Source organism: Lutra lutra, chromosome 1, assembly GCF_902655055.1.
Source record: "Lutra lutra chromosome 1, mLutLut1.2, whole genome shotgun sequence".
NCBI classification, from domain to species: Eukaryota; Metazoa; Chordata; class Mammalia; order Carnivora; family Mustelidae; genus Lutra; species Lutra lutra.
The window spans coordinates 6,073,352-6,092,277 of NC_062278.1; the positions used below are offsets into that span (position 1 = coordinate 6,073,352).

The 18,926-nt window shown below is 37.4% G+C and overlaps 1 protein-coding gene across 3 annotated transcripts in view; it reads left to right on the top strand.

Annotated features, from left to right (window-relative positions):
• The window catches only part of BRWD1 (bromodomain and WD repeat domain containing 1), a 115,043-nt gene that overhangs the window by 47,721 nt on the left and 48,396 nt on the right, over nucleotides 1-18,926 (top strand). For 2 of the 3 annotated variants that reach the window (XM_047719871.1, XM_047719878.1), the window contains exons 17-20: nucleotides 4,691-4,876; nucleotides 7,182-7,365; nucleotides 11,470-11,563; nucleotides 15,223-15,354. In XM_047719871.1, coding sequence (XP_047575827.1) covers nucleotides 4,691-4,876; nucleotides 7,182-7,365; nucleotides 11,470-11,563; nucleotides 15,223-15,354 — 596 coding nt within the window. The remainder of the gene's footprint in view (nucleotides 1-4,690; nucleotides 4,877-7,181; nucleotides 7,366-11,469; nucleotides 11,564-15,222; nucleotides 15,355-18,926) is intronic. The other variant, XM_047719885.1, reaches the window with a different exon arrangement.

The window sequence follows — 18,926 nt, forward strand, 5'->3', positions numbered from 1 at the left end:
ATATAAGGGGTTATAATCCATAATGGTCATTATTTGTTGCTCATACTAGTTTTAGATTTGAGTGTGAGAGTCTCTTCAGGCTGACTGTTCCCTTTCCTGAGGCCCTTGAACACTTTTTCCTTTCTGGCACAAGATGTTTGAGTCCCATCTTGCACTTGGTCTGTCCTAGTCAAGGGCAGAGTTTTTGTTTTGTATTTGTTCCTAGCAGTGTAGTGTTTCTTCATACAGATGTTATTAAGCAAAGAAAAAAAAAAGCTTGTTTTGTTTGGATGAGGTTTGTTTTACTAAAAGTTAATCACTAGTTATCACTATATGTTTACTGTTTCAAGTGTTTAATTTTTTTTTTTAGTGTAGTTGAAGTATAGCTTACATGTAATAAAATTCATGAATTTTAACTGTACAAGTCACATGAGTTAGGCAGCCGTTAAACAATCACAGAACCACCACCACAGTCAAGGTATAGAATGTTTCCAGTGCCCTCAAAAGTTCTATTGGGCCTTTTAAAGCAAAATTAATTAATTTTTAATTTTGATTTACACTCAATTATTAACATACAATGTATTAGTTTCAGAGGTAGAAGCCAGTGATTCATCAGTCATATATATATACAACGCCCAGTGCTCTTTACCTCACAAGCCCTCTTTAATGCCCATTACCCAGTCACCTCATCCCCCTACTCCCCCGCCCCCTCCAGCAGCCCTCAGTTTGTTTCCTATGATTAAGAGTCCCTTATGGTTTGTCTTCCTCTCTGATTTTGTCTTGTTTTATCCTTTCCCCTCTTCCCCTGTGACCCTCTGTTTTGTTTCTCAGATTCCAAATGTGCGTGACATCATAGGATAATTATCTTTCTCTGGCTTATTTTGCTTAGCATAATACCCTCTAGTTCCATCCATGTTGTTGCAAATGGCAAGATTTCAATTTTTTGATGGCCGAGTAATATTCCATCATGTGTATACACACACACACACACACACACACACACACACACACACACACCCACCCCCCCCACCCCCCCCCCCCCCCCCCCCGCATCTCCTTTATCCATTCATCTGTTGATGGACATCTGGGCTTTTTCCATAGTTTGGCTGTTGTGGACATTGCTGCTGTGAACGTTGGGGTGCAGGTTCTGCTGAGCATTTTTGGAATCTTCTCTGGTCACTTGTAATGACTATTCTGTTTTGTCACTTTTATTTTGTCTCTTTGAGGAATATGGTATAAATGGAATTGTACAATACTAAATCTTTTGTGTCTGGCTTCTTAGCATGGTGCTTTGGAGATTCATTTTTGTTGTTGCACAAATCAGTTGTTTTTTTTTTTTTTCCCTGTTTGTTGCTAGTGATCTATGGTATGTGTATACCCTTATTTATTCATTCATTAACAGTTGAAGGACAGTTGGCTTTTTCCCACTCTGATACATCATTCCTTATAATAACCCCAAACTACCATGTGGGTTTATCTTATGTCCTTCTTTGGTTCTATTAGTTTTTGCTTTATGTTTTTTTTTTTTAAGATTTTTTTCTTAATTTGACAGACAGAGATCACAAGTAGAGAGGCAGAGAGAGAGGAGGAAGCAGGCTCCCCGCTGAGCTGAGAGCCCGATGTGGGGCACCCCTATTTTAAAGTTTTAAAAAATTTTTTGTTTTTTTAAGATTTTGAGGGGTGCCTGGGTGGTTCAGTGGGTTAAAGTCTCTGCCTTCGGCTCGGGTCATAATCCCAGGGTCCTAGGATCGAGCCCTGGGTCAGTCTCTCTGCTCAGCGTGGAGCCTGCTTCCCCTCCCTCTCTCTGCCTGCCTCTCTGCCTACTTGTGATCTCTGTCAAACAAATAAATTAAAAAAAAAAAAAAAGATTTTGTCTATTTGTTTGCTAGATAGTATAAGTAGGCAGAACAGCAGACAGAGGGAGAGGGAGAAGCAGGCTGTCCACTGAGCAGGGAGCCTGAGGCAGGGCTTGATCCCAGGACCCTGGGATCATGACCTGAGCCAAAGGCAGCCGCTTAACCAACTCAGCCACCCAGACACCACTTAAGGTTCTGTTTTTAGGTGCAGACACATTTCAGATTGTCCTCTGAGTGAATTCTTTAATCATTATGAATTGTTCCTCTTTTTCCTTGGTATTATTTTTTTCTTTTGAAGACTTTTTCTTTATTTTGTATTAATATGCCAGTCCACCCAGTTTTGATGAGTATTGTCTTGGTATATCTTTTCAGTTTCTGTAACCAATTTGTGTCTTCATATTAAAACAAATTTCATGTAGGCACCAATCCAGTCTGACAACCTATCTGTTAATTGGAAAATGTAGACCATTTACATTTGATAAAATTATTAGTATCGTCAGGGTTAATTCTCTACCATTTTGCTCTTTTTTTCTCTTTATCCTTTTCTGTCCTTTTTTTTTTTTCCTGCCTTGTTTGAAATTGATTACCTTTTAGTATTTCATATTATCTCTTCTAATGTCTTCTGTTTTTCTTACTTATTTCTAGTGGTTATTTCTAATGGTAGGACAGGAATTGTCAGTGTGTGGGTTTGCAGATCTGTGGTTTTATCCATGACCTTTTTTATGGAGTCTTTAAGGTCATAACTATTTTTGTAATAATATGGAAATATTATTTACTTTTTTAAAAGTGTTGACAATTGCACTGATGTTAAAGAAGCTTCTGAAACTTCTGGCACCACACCACTAACAGTCATTGCATTCTTCATTGACTTAAACACATATTTTTAACTGTTCTGAGTTTAGAATTGGAAGTATGCATTAAACAATTCTGCTGTATATTCCAAAGTTTATCTGTTCTGGTTAGTGGGAACATGGACTATTTCCACTTCTGTGAGAGCACTGGAAATTTTTCGGGAAACTGCCTTTTCATGTTTTTTCCCCTTAGTATGGTAGAGTTTTACCCAGTGTGTGCACATACCATTATTTAGTCAAAGTATCAACTCAACTTTTGTGTGTATCTCTTTTGAGATTTCTGTGCAATTCAGTCTTCTCTGATGTTCAGTCCTGCATTTTATTTATTTTTTATTTAAGATTTTATTTATTGATTTGGCAGAGAAAGACACAGTGAGAGAAGGAACACAAGCAGGGGGGAGTGGGTGAGGGAAGAGCAGGCTTTCCACTGAGCAGGGAGCCCGAGTCTCGACCCTAGGACCCTGGGATCATGCAGGGATGGGGAGGACTAGAGGTCTCCTTTTTTCTGTTTTCCCTTTGGTTCCATTTGTGGTCTTAGGAATCTTTTTTTATTCACAGTTCTAATTAAAACCTCCTTAACATTTTAGATTAGGGCTCCACTTTTTGCTTTCTTAGCTCATTTTTTGAAAATTAAAAAAAAATTGTGATTTTAAGATAGGTTAGGACATTTAGCTCTTGTAAGTTCTTCACTGATTGCCATGGTAAAATGGAGATGTTATTCATGAGATACAAGGGAATTTAACTCAGATAGTAGGATGCAAATATTTTTTCCCTGAAATTAGTACATGACATTTTTTAGTTTTTGTATGTTACTGTGGAGGCTAGATTATATTTTGCATTCTTTTTGCTAATACCCTATCAATTTCAGTCTGTTAGGGTTCTCCTTGTAAGTTGCTGGGGGTGTGGTCTGTATTCTATGTTATGTTCAAAGAAGATGCATTTTATATGGGAGGCTATGTCAGGAATTGTTTGCATGAAAAAGTTAGCATTTAGATAACTTTCCAGACCCCACAACCATCTAACACTTTTTAAAAAAATTTTTTTTAAATTTATTTTCAGTGTAACAGTATTCATTGTTTTTGCACCACACCCAGTGCTCCATGCAATCCGTGCCCTCTCTAATACCCACCACCTGGTTCCCCCAACCTCCCACCCCCCATCTAACACTTTTTATCCGCTAACGTTGACCGAACCTGTTACTTCAAAAACGAAGAAGTAAAGGCACTTTTAAAAAAATCTTATTTTGTACTTTGGGTACTGGCTAGGCTAAAAGCATACCTAAGAAACAGAGTAACTTAAGTTTAATGGGAGAGGTACGTGTGGGTAACTCCCTCAAGACCCTTGGAGGTTGGTTGAAGAGTATTACACTTCTGTTTATTTCTTAAGAGAGTAGAGGAGAAACACCACTGCTTTTCTCTACATCAGAAATCATACATTGTTGCTCTGGTCTTGTCAGAGACTTCGAGAAATAAGAGTTTAATGAAATATATTTTAGGTGAGGCAAGGGGAGTGTTAGTGTGAAACAGCAAAATAAAGCTTCCATTGAAACTGTCACATGTTCCCATGTGCTCACTTCAGGGGTTTCAGAGGCTCTTGAGGTTTTTGTGGTGGTTGGTATATAGGAAGGGTTTTGTTTGCTTTGAATCTTTTCTCTGATCCAATTATTTATGAATATATAGGATATTTTTTATTGCTTATTCATTATTTTTTAAAAGATTTTATTTATTTGAGAGTACATGCTCACTCATGAGCTGAGGGAAGAGGGAGAAGCAGGCTCTGTGCTGAGCTGGCAGCCTGATGTGGAGCTTGATCCCAGGACCCCGGAATCAGGACCTGAGCTGAAGGCAGCTGCTCAACCAGCTGAGCCACTCAAGCACCCCAGTCATTTATGTTTTTTTAAAGAAGTTTGATCGTTGCTATTATAATTTTAATTTTAGTCTACTAGAAGGTTTGTTTTCCTGTTCATGTTTATTATAATTTTGTGTTATGGCTGTGATTGTACAGGTGATGGAGAGGTAATTGAACAGATTATAAGCCTGCAAACCAATGATAATGGTGAACGGAGCCCAGAGTCGAGTGTTCTTGATGGAATGATTAGACAGTTGCAGCAGCAGCAGGATCAGAGAATGGGGGCAGATCAGGATGCTCTTCCAAGTGGACTTCCAACTGGAGAAGAAACACCCCGAAGAGGTAAGATGTATGAGAAGTGTTTTGTCTTAATATGTTGAAATCAAAGAGTAAATGAAGTCATTTTCAGGTACATGAGGTGTGAAAAATTCTAAGTGTATTTTTCTAACTTTAGTAGCCTTAAGGTAACTTCAGTAGGCGTGAAGTTGATGTACTGGCAAATGGACATTTGATTTTCAAGTACTTTGAAAGGCTATTAAAACTTTTTTGCTCTAAAATAAGAGTATTTACAAAATTATATTAAATGAGTAAAGGAATTTTTTTTTTAAAGGATACAATTCTAGGTTTCCCTTTAAACGCTTTTAATTAAAAAAAAAATTAGTTGCATAGAGCATGATATGTTTCTTATGGAACCAGAAGGCTTGAAGTGAGTTTTCAGGGTGAGGTTCTTTGCAAATGGAAACTTGATGGGGAAAGTAAGTGCCTGTGGAAGATGAGGGAAGCCTCAAGTGCCACAGAGGTCATCCCTGCCATGTCATACTGTGCAGGGTACTTGGCCATGAATTTCAGTATCATTCCTTGACAGTGTTTCCACGTGTCTACAGAAAAGAAAAAGCAAATTCTCCCAACAGAGAGGTTTAAGTATTTTGGGCAGGAATACTGCAAGTTGATGCTGTGTTCTTCTCTGCCCTTTTTTCCCACCTTGACAATATATTCTAGCAATCAGTCCATATTCATTCGCAGCACTTCCTCATCCTTTTTTATGGCTTCATAGTACTCTAGTGTGTGGAATAACTGTTCTTTGTAATTAATCTGTTTGTGACGATTTGAGTTATTTCTCAGACTTGGTATTTACAAGTGATATAAATAACCTGTTTCTTCACATTGTTGGAGAATAATACTATAACTTGAGCAGTTAAATTTAGAATTTATTGTTGGGTTTTTTTTTTTTTAATTTTTTTATTTTTTCAGCATAACAGTATTCATTATTTTTGCACCACACCCAGTGCTCCATGCAATCCGTGCCCTCTACAATACCCACCACCTGGTGCCCCCAACCTCCCACCCCCCACCCCTTCAAAATTCTCAGATCGTTTTTCAGAGTCCATAGTCTCTCATGGTTCACCTCCCCTTCCAGTTTCCCTCAACTCCCTTGTCCTCTCCATCTCCCCTTGTCCTCCATGCTATTTGTTATGCTCCACAAATAAGTGAAACCATATGATAATTGACTCTCTGCTTGACTTATTTACTATTGTTGGTTCTTAATTCAAACCGTGTTTCTTAAATATCAGTATATTTTAATACAGATATTTGGATTAATAGGGGCCTTTAAGGGGTCCTGAGGGTGCTCAGTCAGTTAAGCATCCCAACTCTTGATATCAGCTCAGGTCTTGGTCTCAGTGTTGTGAGTTCAAGCCCCACGTTGGGCTCCATACTGGATATGGAGCCTACTTAAAAAAAATAGAGTCATATAATGTTCTCTACAGTAGATGAAGTGTGGTGCAATGCAAGTTGGTTCCCATTTGATTGGTAAACAGAATGCTGTACCTAGAAGGACGCGGGATTTGTGTTCAGTCATGTGGGTTTTGCCCAGGCCCAGGAGAGCTGGCAGAGTTGGAGTAGAATTTTATAGCCTCCTGCAGACAAGGATACAGCCCCAGTTTCTCTGTTGCATTAATAGCAGAAGCCCCTTCTTCCGGTATTTTAAGAGAACAGGCACTTTATCTGTGACACCTGACACCACGTTGGTCTCCATTCTTCATCCTGCTGACCTCCACTCACGAGGGGTTGCCCTGTCTCCTCTGCCCACCTGATCAGTTCTGCACAAGCTTGGGGCTCACTGCTATCTGCATTGTTTTGTCCTCCACTCTCTCAGCTCCAGTTCACGTGCTGCCAGCTTTCCTCACTCGGCCTTTTGTGAGGTTTTAATATCCACTCTGGCAGCTTACCTGCCCGAGTGGCTCAGATTATCTCTTAAAGTCACAAGTGATGTTAGTGTTTGAGTTCTTATTATAAAGCCTCTACAATTTGAGGAGACTGTGCTGCAATGCTAAATTTTCCAAAAAGATGTGTTTTTAGTGTACAGTTTTGAAGAAGGCAGAGCCTTTAGGATGGTAAATACGGCATTATAATAGAAAATACCATAAAAGATTTCAGGAAGTCTAGTAAAAATGGAAGTTGAAGTTAATGTTTGTTCTGTATTCTGTATTTTGATCTCAGTTACATTGTGATTCTTTTTCCAAAGTTTTTGGATTTGTGTTTTTGGTTTGTATGTTATTAGGAGGACTGTATGTATATGCCTGTTTTGTGTAAAATACATATTAGATTGAAATTTGTTTTGGAATCAGTTTTGACAATTTTCCTGCAGGTTTTAGAAGACTGAGCTTAGACATCCAGTCCCCTCCAAATATTGGTCTGCGTCGTAGCGGACAAGTTGAAGGTGTTCGTCAGATGCATCAGAACGCTCCTCGCAGTCAGATTGCTACAGAACGTGACTTGCAGGCTTGGAAGCGAAGAGTGGTTGTACCAGAGGTACCACTAGGCATATTTAGGTTTGTTTTAGGATATCTATTAATATTGTTTCTTTCTACAAAAATATATCTATATGGTTATTTACAGGTTTTTGTACTGCATTATTGGTATAAATAATCATATAAATATATTTTAGTAATGGATTGGAATCTATTTTAATTGTGGTAGGAAAATGTTGAAATTGTTTTCTAAGTTTTTCCTGTGGTAAATTTTTTCTTAACCATTCCTGTTTCATCTTTACATATACCTACTTTTATCCATTCAGTGTTATTTTGAAATAAATACCAGACATATATTTTTGTTTATAACTACGTCTCTGTAATTCTAAAAGATAAGGAATTGTCTTCAGCTACCGCAGGGCCATTATCATACCTTTATAAAATAATACATCAGTAGAACCAAATGTCCAGTCAGTGTTTAAATTTCCAGTTGTTTGGGGCACCTGGGTGGCTCAGTGGGTTAAAGCCTCTCTGCCTTCAGCTCAGGTCATGATCTCAGGGTCCTGGGATCGAGCCCCGCATCGGGCTCTCTGCTCGGCAGGGAGCCTGCTTCCCCCTCTCTCTCTCTGCCTGCCTCTCTGCCTGCTTGTGATCGCTGTCTGTCAAATAAATAAATAAAATCTTAAAAAAAAAAAATAAATTTCCAGTTGTTTGATGTCATGTTTTCAGTTTTTTGCAAGACTGTTTCTTCAGTGGTGTAATTTTGTCAAAAGACACCTATCTGTATACTCTTTCTGTGATGACGGCAGGCATTGGTGCTCACCGGCTAGGTTCCTTAACTTACTGGGGCCATAAAACAGTGATGGCTCAACTCTGTTGAGTCTTTATTTGTTACAGTGGGTACATCTAAAAAAGAAATTTACCCAAATGTACTGTTCGATTACCTAGTGGGAAAGTTTGTATAAAAAAGACATGATATATGCTTATTTTACTTTATTTACCTTCAAACTGAAGATTTACTCCCTTCCACCCCCAGGAACGACCAATTTGTGCTTGTGTTCTTCACTGTATAAATCACACCTCTGTGATTTAGCTCATTTCTGATATCCTTTTATTAAGTTTTTCTATCTCTGGCCAGGAGGAGTCTCTTCAGGGTGCCTCTTGAGTCCTTTTGAATGATGATAATACCCTTCTGTAGCGCCCTTGCTGTCAGGCCTGGCAAGGTGTTATAGATTCATCATGTAAATTTCTCATCCTGGATGTGGAATCATTCTTGAAGTAGCCTAATTTTTTTATAGTGGGAAATAATTTTATAATTACAGTCTGGGCAGTAGGGTCTTTTTTTGCTATTGAGGTGTGACCTGCTGATTTTTTTGAGTTAATGAAACAGAGGTAGCAAATGTTCCTTTTCACTGATAATCTGAAATGTTCAGTATTCTCTTATGTCTCGTAATAACTAATACTTAGAAGATAGTTTTGTAAAGGTACGTGCTTCATGTGTTTAGGCAGAAGAGTTTCAGTGATTGGTGGAGGAATGTAGTATTTACATATTGTATGGTGAATAAGAATGTTTACAAATATACAGTAACATAATGAAAAGCAAAATCTAGAATTGGGATGAGAAATACAGAAAATCACTATCATGTATGTACTATGCTCTAATTAAGCCTTAAAATTGCGTCTGAGTTGCTTAGTCATCAGAACCAAAAGTGTCATTTTGGGATACTTTTTGTTGTCATAAACAAGGGAAGCAGACAGGTACCAGGAGTGAAAGGCCTGAAGAATAATTCCTTAAACAGGCATATATTTATTCTCTTAACATTGAAGATTGGAGATAGTTTTGGGATGGAACCATGGTTCCCTGCTTAATCCGGGACTCAGGCTGTTTCTGATCTCCATCTTATAGTATGGCTTCCAGGCTTAAAGTCACCTCAAAGTCCAAGATAGCTGGACTGCATACAGTAGCCATCACATATCTGCATTTGTGATGGTGGTGGAGATGTAGGCCAGAATAAAGAAGAAAGAGGCAAAAAGGACTTTCCTTGTTGAGGGACTTCATTTAAGCAGCCTTAATGGTTGCACATCTCATTTTTCTGTTCATAACTCATTGTCAAGAATGTTGTCATATGGACATACTTAGCTACAGAGGAGGCTAGGCGATAGTTTGTATGTAGAGCAACAAAGAGCCGTGATAAAAACAGATTCTGTTTCAAAGGAAGAAAAGGAGAATGGAGTTTTTGCATCAACTAGCTGTCTGCTATAATGAAATTTTCCCAAGGAAGAGTGCATCTTATTGTAGTACTATGTTGTAAAACACACGTGAGGTTTTGTAAAGGAGATGCTGAGTGATGGAGTAATGGTCAGTGCTCTTGATAGCAGTCCTTCCAGCGGGAGCAATGAGAATTTTTACATAACTTCACTTAGGGTGGCATTTGATGAGGATCAAAAAAAGTTTTTTTTCCCAACTGTAAAAGTAGTATGTGTCCGTTGTGAAAAATTTAGGTAATAGGTGAAAGCATAAGACAATTAATGGCCCCGGTGTGCAGAATGATGAACGCATAGTATTGCTTCACAGTAGACACGGTTCTGGTTGGAGCTGAATCTCAGGCATGTAATTTGTCTTAATTCAGTAATAGTAGAAACTCTTTTCATTCTTTTCATGCTAATTCTGTCCATCCTGTCATCTTTATCTTTTTTCTTAATGGACCATCTACTTTAACCATGGAATTGCACAGAGTTGAAGATGATACTCAGGAAGGCCTAGAATGTTCTTTGCTTTATTATTGATTGAGAATGAAGTGTATGTAGTATTTCATTTTCAAAACAAAGGGAAGCATACAGCTATGGGGTAGAATTCCATTTGGCTATGAGTGAAAAACCGTATGTAGTTCTTAAATACACATGAAATTGGTGAAACAGACAGCTTGCGAAGGACTGAGTCTGATTTAGAGTTGCCGTATAGATAGAGTGTTGCTCTGCTGTATACTGAGCGTGGGCTGCATATGTACCCTGAGGAAAGTGCAATTTCTGTAGAAATCAGTTTTTACCTTAGGGCATTTGTGCATATTCTCTTTCGGAGCATTTGCTTACATCTTGGAGCATGGCCAATATTCCAGTTGTGAAACTGGCCCAAGTGGGGTTTTAAATTGAACACAAACCCGAAGCCGTATGTTTTCAACAATGTTCAAATTAGAGAAAAAGGACTTTCATTTTTAAAATTTTTTTTAATTTAATTTTTTTTAAGGATTTTAAAATTTATTTTATTTGACAGATAGAGGTCACAAGTAGGCAGAGAGGCAGGCAGAGAGAGAGGGAGGAGGAAGCAGGCTCCCTGCCGAGCAGAGAGCCCAATGTGGGGCTCGATCCCAAGACTCTGGGATCATGACCTGAGCCGAAGGCAGAGGCTTTAACCCACTGAGCCACCCAGGCGCCCTGAAAAAGGACTTTTAGTCACTTGAATTCTCTAACCATAGAAAAGGAAAATGAACTTCGGTACCTTTCTCATGGTGGAAGGTTCCTTGCTTTGAAATTGGTCACAGAATAATCTTCTGTATCATATGAGTTGAGAGATAGAAGTGATTAGAAGTGCTAGTAACAGTGCTATTCTGATTTTCTACAAATTATAAAATATGCAGTTTGAATAAATTTGGAGGAGGATTCTGCTTTTATTTCTTTAGAGAAAGGAATTGCAATCTTGGAAAATTCATATGGAGATTTTGAGTAGCTAACAGTGAAAGATCCTGTGTGAGTTGGCTGTATTGGGTCAATGAAAATATAAATAATTATTTCTGTCTTAAACATGAAACGTAGGGGGTACCTGGGTGGCTCAGTCCCTTAAGCATCTACCTTCTTCTCAGGTCATAATATCAGGGTCCTGGGATCGAGGCGCACATCAGGCTCCCTTGTGCTCGCGCTTGTGCTCGCTCTCTCTCTGTCAAATAAATAAAATCTTAAAAAAAAAAAAAAGGAACATAGGACCTCCTAACTACCTCTGAGATTATATTTATATTAAATTTCCAACGTAAAGTATAGCTTGATTTTTTTTATAACTTTAGAAATTTTCTGTATTAATTTCAAGAGTATATAACCTTATGATGACCAAAACCATAATGATTATTTTTTTCCTCTTTATATCGTTTACTTTATCAGTTCACTAACCAATATACTGGATACTTGTATTTGTAGGAAATTGGAAGATTTCAGAATAGAGAAAGGTGAAGAGGAAAGAAATCTTTATATAATAGGAAGAAAAAGGAAGACTCTCCAGCTCACACAAAAGGTAACTTAAATTCTGTTTTCTTACGAATAACTAGAGATAAAACTGAATTTATACTTTTTTGGGGGGGGATCAGTGAGAATATTAGTAACTTTTGCCGGAGGTAGAATATTTCTTGTTCAAGGTCTTCTCTTCGGGATTTTAAAATAGTAGACATGAGGTTGTACAGCTGTTAGGAAAGAGTACAACTGTTAGGAACGATTTAAAAATAGTAGACATAAGGTTGTACAGCTGTTAGGAAAGGAGAAATGAGGGAAGGAAGTTGCCTAACATTCCTGAAGGATTTTAGGAACTACTCTTCGATAATCACTCTAGTTGTGAGCTAGAATGTTACAGGCTCGTTGCAAACATTTCAAGTCCATTCCCACTCACTGACTTCTACAGCTAGCCAGCTACTTGACTTCTAAAACTGCTGGTTAGCTTTATCTCTTTCTGAAGTTTATCCAGATGATAAACTAAAAAAAAAAAAAAAATTTTAGATGTTAACAGTGGTTTGTGACCCTTCAAAGCGCTCATCCTGCTGGAGAAAATCTCATTCTTTAATATTTAGTTTCTCTTTTGATTTTCATGAACATCACATGAGCAGCATTAACATTGATTCATGGTAGATGCACAGTGTTTGCGAGATCAGTGCTACAGAACTTTGTTGGAAAGTGGTTGTGTTTTTTGGGACTTGCTCTCAGTTCACCACTCAGTCTTGAGGGTACGTCATGACAGATGGCCTGTGCAGGCCTGGCTGCCATGACCTGCCTTGTCGTTTCAGCTTGATCCTTGATAATTTTGTATGACTTAGCTTTGAGAATGAAGTAAAAATAGTTTTTGTCTTTAACTTAAAAGTGATTTAACTATGTTGAGTATTGAAAAGAAAAAGTGTTGACTGAATGAGTATCTTTGGCCTGAGTTAATATGTTTTCTCATGAAAAAAATTTGAAAGTTCACTAAAATCATTTTAAAGAAACTAATAAATTTTTTCAGTTCTACTTTTGCTGGAAGAATAAATTTTGGAAAATTTTAAAAAATTTGATTACATTGCTGTTCCATAAGTATTTATAATTTTCTAATTTGGTTATATTGATATAGTCTGTGCAATTAAATTATATTAAAATTTAAGAAATAGTTATGTTAAATGTGAAGTGCTTTAAAATTTTCAATTTAATCTCTAATTCAAAAATTATGATTCTTAATGCTGTATTGAGTAAAAAGTCTAAGCTTTATAACTTAACCATCTTACGTACCAAGCCTGCTTAGATACAGTGTGTAAACACTGACCATATAGATCTGTGACATTACATTTTGTCTGGGAGCAAATTAGGAAAAAGTTCAGAGTTTCCTGTAGGGGGTACAATGTTGCAAAAATGTCAAGGAACACTAAGTGGAATCCTACAGTATGCAGTCTTTTTTATCTGGGTTGGTCATTTGGCTAGATGAAATTTACCTGTATAGTGGTGAGTAGGTGAAGTCCTGTTTTCATTGCTGTATAGTATTCCTTTGAGGACTATGCTGGTTATTATTTAGTCTGTTCTTGAAGGACATTTGGGTTGTTTTCATGTTTGACTATCAGTCATAATTCTTCTTTCAACATTTTGTATATATCTCTTGGTATCTGTGTATTTCTTTTAAGTATATGCCTTGGAGTGAAATTTTTGGATTATAGGATATGTGTATCTTCCATTTGGTATTTTATGCCCTGTGGCATTTCAGAGGGAGTGCGCTTCTACCTGTAGTGAGGTATGTGTGAAAATTTCATTATGTTTGTACATTCCTCTTTTTCTACTTGTTTTTCTTTATGTGGTTTGCCGCTCTATTATTTGGTACATACACCTTTAGAATTTCCTTTTTCCCTACTGAATTGAACCTTTTCTCATTGTGAATTTTCACCCCTTATTTCTAGTAATGCTTTATTCTCCAGATTCTTCATACAGCTCTGCTAGCTTTCCTTTGGCTAGTGCTTGCATAGCATATGTTTCCCTTCTCGTGACGTTGAGTTACATGTGTATTAAACTTTTACTGCTTGATTCTCTTCCGTTAGGCTGCTGCTTTTCTGAACTTTTTTCCTGACGTCTGTTTCACTTTTGTTAGTTCTGTTCAGCTGTGTGTAATCTGGTGTTAAACCCATTGTGTTCTTAGTTTTAGTTATTGTTTTTCTCAGTTCAGAATTTTTACACAGTCCCTTGTTAGAGCTTCCAGTTTTCTGCTAAAGTTCTCATTATTTTAATTTCTTATAAATCAGCCATGCTTACTTTAAAAATCCATGTCTGATAATTTCATTATTTTAATATCTTGTTCCCCTGTTTCCATTGCTTGTTGATTTTTTTCCTCATATTTCACCATCACATTTACTTTGTTATCTGTGGTTTGACTGAATGTTAAATGTTAGAGATTATTTGAAGTCTAGGATATTTCTTCCCCTAGAGAAGATTTACGTTTGCTTTTGGTAAACTGCTAGGGCCACTCTCAAGCCTCTATTGCCTTAATCCAAGCAAGGATGGGGCCATAGTTCCTTTGGATTACTGTTCTAATGTGGTTTACTGATAGGGCTAGGCAGTACCCTTTGATCGAATAGCCAAAGCCTGGAGTGTTCTCCCACACATAGAAGGCTCTCAATTGCAATTTTTTGTGAGCCTAATTTAATTAGTTTAGTCTGTCAGTGTTTTGCCTACCTTTCGACCCTTCAGCTTTCTCTTCCAGAGTGAAATTCTAGGGTTTTCTTTCGTTGCTTGCACTCTCTTTTCCATCTTGGGCCTACAGTTCTTTGTAGGGTTATTAGGTAGATTCCCTCAAACTTCTTATTAAGGAAATATATTTTGGGGGCGCCTGGATGGCTCAGTCATTATGCGTCTGCTTTCAGGTCAGGTCATGATCCCGGGGTCCTGGGATCAGGGCCCGCATTGGGCTCCTTGCTCAGCAGGAAGTCTGCTTCTCCCTCTCCTGCTCCCCCTACTTGTGTTCCCTCTCTCGCTGTTTCTCTCTCTATCAGATAAATAAATAATATCTTTAAAAAAAAAAAATCATGCCAGTGATGTATTGGAATGATAAGACACCAGTCATTATCACACAGAAGACACTAATGTGAAAACTAATTTATCAGTCAAGTAAAATGTGTTTTGAGTGATTTCTCATACAACTTGGGTATTTGAGGAACAGCAGGCTCCCTCCACCCTTTAAAAAAATGCAGTCTATTTTATTTGGATGATTTTTAAAGATTATTTAATTATTTTGTTTTGACAAAATATGACATTTCAAAAATTCAAGCAGAGCTGAAAAGTACTGAAAATAAATCCTCTGAAAATTTAAAATCTGGAAATAAGCAGGGTTAATATTTGAGGATTATTTCAGATATTAATCTATACTTGTGTTCCTTAATGTTGGTGACAGCATGATAATATTCGAATATATATTTTCACTTCTAAGATATGTATTTTAAGAGATATCCATTTTGGGTTATTGTTATATTCTTAATGGCAAACCATGTCTTCTAAGTAAAAATGCCAAGTTTAATTTAACTCTGTGTGTGTGTGTGTGTGTGTGTGTGTGTGTGTATTTGAAGTGTTGTTGTTTTTTATTTTTGCCTTAAATTCCTTTTGGAATTTGAAAGAATGCCCATCCTACTGATGCTTGTCCTCATTTGGGTGTTGATCTCCGTCTGCACGTTTATGTTTCAGTCTGACTCGGTGGTTTTGCTGTCACAGTCTAGGCAGAGGACGTGCAGGCGCAAATACCCAAATTACGGTGGAAGAAATTTTGGCCGGCTTGACTTATCTTCTGGAAATGAATCTTCAAGCTCTATGAGACATGTGAGTGTTGTAACTTCAAATTATATAAAATAATGTTCAATAATTTGTCTTAATTCTTTCCTTTGTATCTGCCAAGAGTCTAAGATGAATTTTTAGCAGCTTTGTTGAGATACTTACCCTACCAGTGTTGTATAATCCAGCAGCTCTAGTGTATTAACAGAATCGTACTATCATCACTACTATTTAATTTCAAAATATTTTCATTGCCTCTAAAATGAAATCTTACACTCATTTGCAGTTACTTCCCAGCCCACCTCACTCAGCTCCAGGCACCCACTTTCTGTCTATATGGATTGATTGGCCTATTCTGGGCATTAAATACGAATGGAATCATACAATATGATTTTGTGACTGGCTTTTTTTGCTTAGCATAATGTTTCCAAGGTTGATCCCTGTGTGGCATGTATCCACACTTGTTTTTGGCTGTTTTGAATAATGCAGCTTACTAACAGACAGGTTTTTGATTGAATATAGGCTTTCATTTCATTTGGTATCTAGGAGTCAGTTTGCTGGGTCATGTGGTAACTCTGTGTTTTCATCTTTTGAGGAATTGCTAAAATGTTTTCCGAAGCAGCTGCACTGTTTTATATTTCCATCAGTAATGTGTGAGGATTCCAGTCTCACCACATCCTTATCAGCATTTGGCATTGTCTGTACTAGTGGTTTTAGCCATCCTAGTGGGAGTGAAGGGCTAGCTCACTGGTTTTGATTTGCATTTCCCTAATGATTAGTGATGTGGAACATGTGCTTATTTCTTGTCTGTGCAAATCTGTTGCCTGTTTTTCAGTCTGGTTGTCTTTTTTTGTTATTGCCGTGAAAGGTTTCTATTCTGGATGTGAGTCCTTGCAGATACAGGGTGTGTGCACACTCCATTCAGTGCTGGCGTCTCACTTACTGGATGGTTGGTTTCCTTCGAAGCACAAAAGTTTCATGAAGTTTGAGAAAATCCAGTTGATTTTTTTTTTTTTTTAACTTAGTTGCTGGTGCTTTTGCTGTCATATCTAAGCCTTTCTTTAACCCCTTGGCTTGACTTTAAGGAATCCTGTAGAATTAGTGGTCTTCATTTTGATTTTTTGGGGGGAAGCCAGTATTTTTGTAGAGTCTTTAAAAATTAATAATAGGATGTTAATATTTTCTAATCAGTAATGTTTTGAGGTTTGAATTGTTCCATATGGATGGACAGACTATTCATTTAATTCTGTTACAAAGCATTACAGTAGTAGTTCAGTTAGTGTTTGAGATTAAATCTAAATTCTTCCACTCAGACAAGTTGTTTAACCTTTTTGTGCTCTGTCCAGATATATAAAAGCAGTCAGTGTTAGCATGTATTCCTCAAAGATGTGAGAACTTAACTTGATTGTGAACTGTTTAAAATAGTGCCTAATATCCAATCATGCTAGCTGCTGTTATCACCAGCCTTTTAATTTATCTGACTTTGTTTTATGTGATTAGACTGTTTTTACATTAGTTTCTTCTTATTTATAGTGAATTGAGCATGTTTTAACCCTTTCTTAATAGTTTTGGACAGTTACGATAAACATTCCCACCTATCCTCACTAGTTTCTGGTTTATTCTGTGTTTTTCATACCTGTAGATTTTATTGTTTCTCCTTTTGTACACAAGATAGAGCATACTATAGATGCCCTTTTGCCCTTGACTTTTTTCACTTAAAATATTCTGGAACCCATTCCATATCGGTTCTTAAATATCTTCTCTGTGTTTTTTAAGAGTTGCATCACATGTGATTGTGGGCTTGTAACAGTTTATTTAACCACTTTCTCACGTGGGCATTTTGGACATTTCCGGTGTTTTTGTCATAAATAGTGTTACAGTGAATAATCTTTTTGTCTTTGTATGTAGTTTTGTCCTGTCGGAGATGCAATTTGGGAGTACATTTCTGGGAATGGGATTGCCAGGTCCAAAGATAGATGTCTATGAGTTGTATGAGAGAGTGATAAAAAAAATTCCTGCTGAAGGAGGCTTCCAACTTGGCATTCCTACCAGTAGCACCTAGGAGTGCCTGTTTCCCTATCCATTAGCCCACAGAGTATGTTATACTTAATAATTTTTACCAATTTAGTGGGTGAGAGATGGTGTCCTAGTATAGTTTTATTTTTATGTTTTGGCTGTTCTTTTAGTGTGGTAAAATATAAAATTGATCATTTTAACTATTTTTCTGCATATAGTTCATTGGCATTAACTACATGGATGATGTGTGCGGCCATTACTACTGTATGTTTCTAGCACTCTCTCATCATCCCAGACATTCTGTATTCATTAACCATTGACTCTTATTTCCCTTCTCCATCCCTGGTAGCCTGCCTTCTACTTTCTGTCTCTCTATAAATTTGCCTATTCTAGGGACTTCTGTAAGTGGAATTGTGCAGTATTCTTTTGTCTTTGGTTTATTTCACAGAAAGTTTTATTTTGACTTTCTCATATTATGTGTGAAGTTGTTGAACATTTCTTCTATATTTAGTGTTTTTTTTTTTTTTTAAATCTTTATGCTCTGTGTATTTATGTCTTTTGGTCATTTCTCTATCATGTTTTTGGCCTCTCCTCACCCTGCCCTGAACCTTAATTTTTATCTTTTTTGGGGGGAGGCGGGGCAGAGGGAGATAACAAATCTTAAGCAGGCTCCTTGCCCAGTGTGGAGCCTGATGTAGGGCTTGGTCTCAAAACCCTGAGACCGTGACCTGAGCCGAAATCAAGAGCCAGGAGTCGGACGGTTAACCAACTGAGCCACCCAAGCACATCCCCCTGCCTTAATTTTTAAAAGTTCTTTATAATTGGGGCACCTGGGTGGCTCAGTTGTTAAGCTCCTGCCTTTGACTCAGGTTATGATCCCTGGGATCGAGCCCTGCCTCAGGCTGCCTGCTCCGTGGAGAATCTGCTTCTTCCTCTCCCTCTGCTGTTCCCCCTGCTTATGCTCTCTCTCTTGGCTGTCCCTCTCTCTGTCAGATAAATAAATAAAAATAAAATCTTAAAAAAAATTCTTTATAACTAGGGATATATAATTCTTTATCTGTAGTTTGTAAGGTGCTGGGAGTTTTCTGCCATTACGGCCTCTAAGTAGTTATTATTTGGCATAGATGAAGGTTTCTGATTTCAACAGATTTAATTTTTTACACATTCTGCTGTGTTCCTGAATTTTTGGGTTAATTTTATCATTGAATTTTCTGAGGTTTTCAGGTATCTTCTCCTTTGCACGGATACCTAGTTTCACTCCTAAGTTTTGTGCCTCTCATGGATTTCTCTGGTCTAACGGCATTCCTCAGTTCTTCCAGCGCAGCGCGGAGTGCTTGTAGAGACATGGGTCCGCATTCCTGTTGGTGGATACAGTCTACCATTGTCACGTTAAGAAAGATGCTTTATTTTAGGTGTCTAAAGTATACATACATACCGTATTTTGCTAAGGGGATATCAATTAATGCTTATTTTCTTATATTCTTTTTGAAATACCAGGATTGATTATAGATTTTTTTTTTCTTTTTAAATCATCACTGGTATCAATCTTAGAATTTTTGTCTTTATTAATTTGGTGTGTTTTTAAGTAATGAGGAACTTTTTAA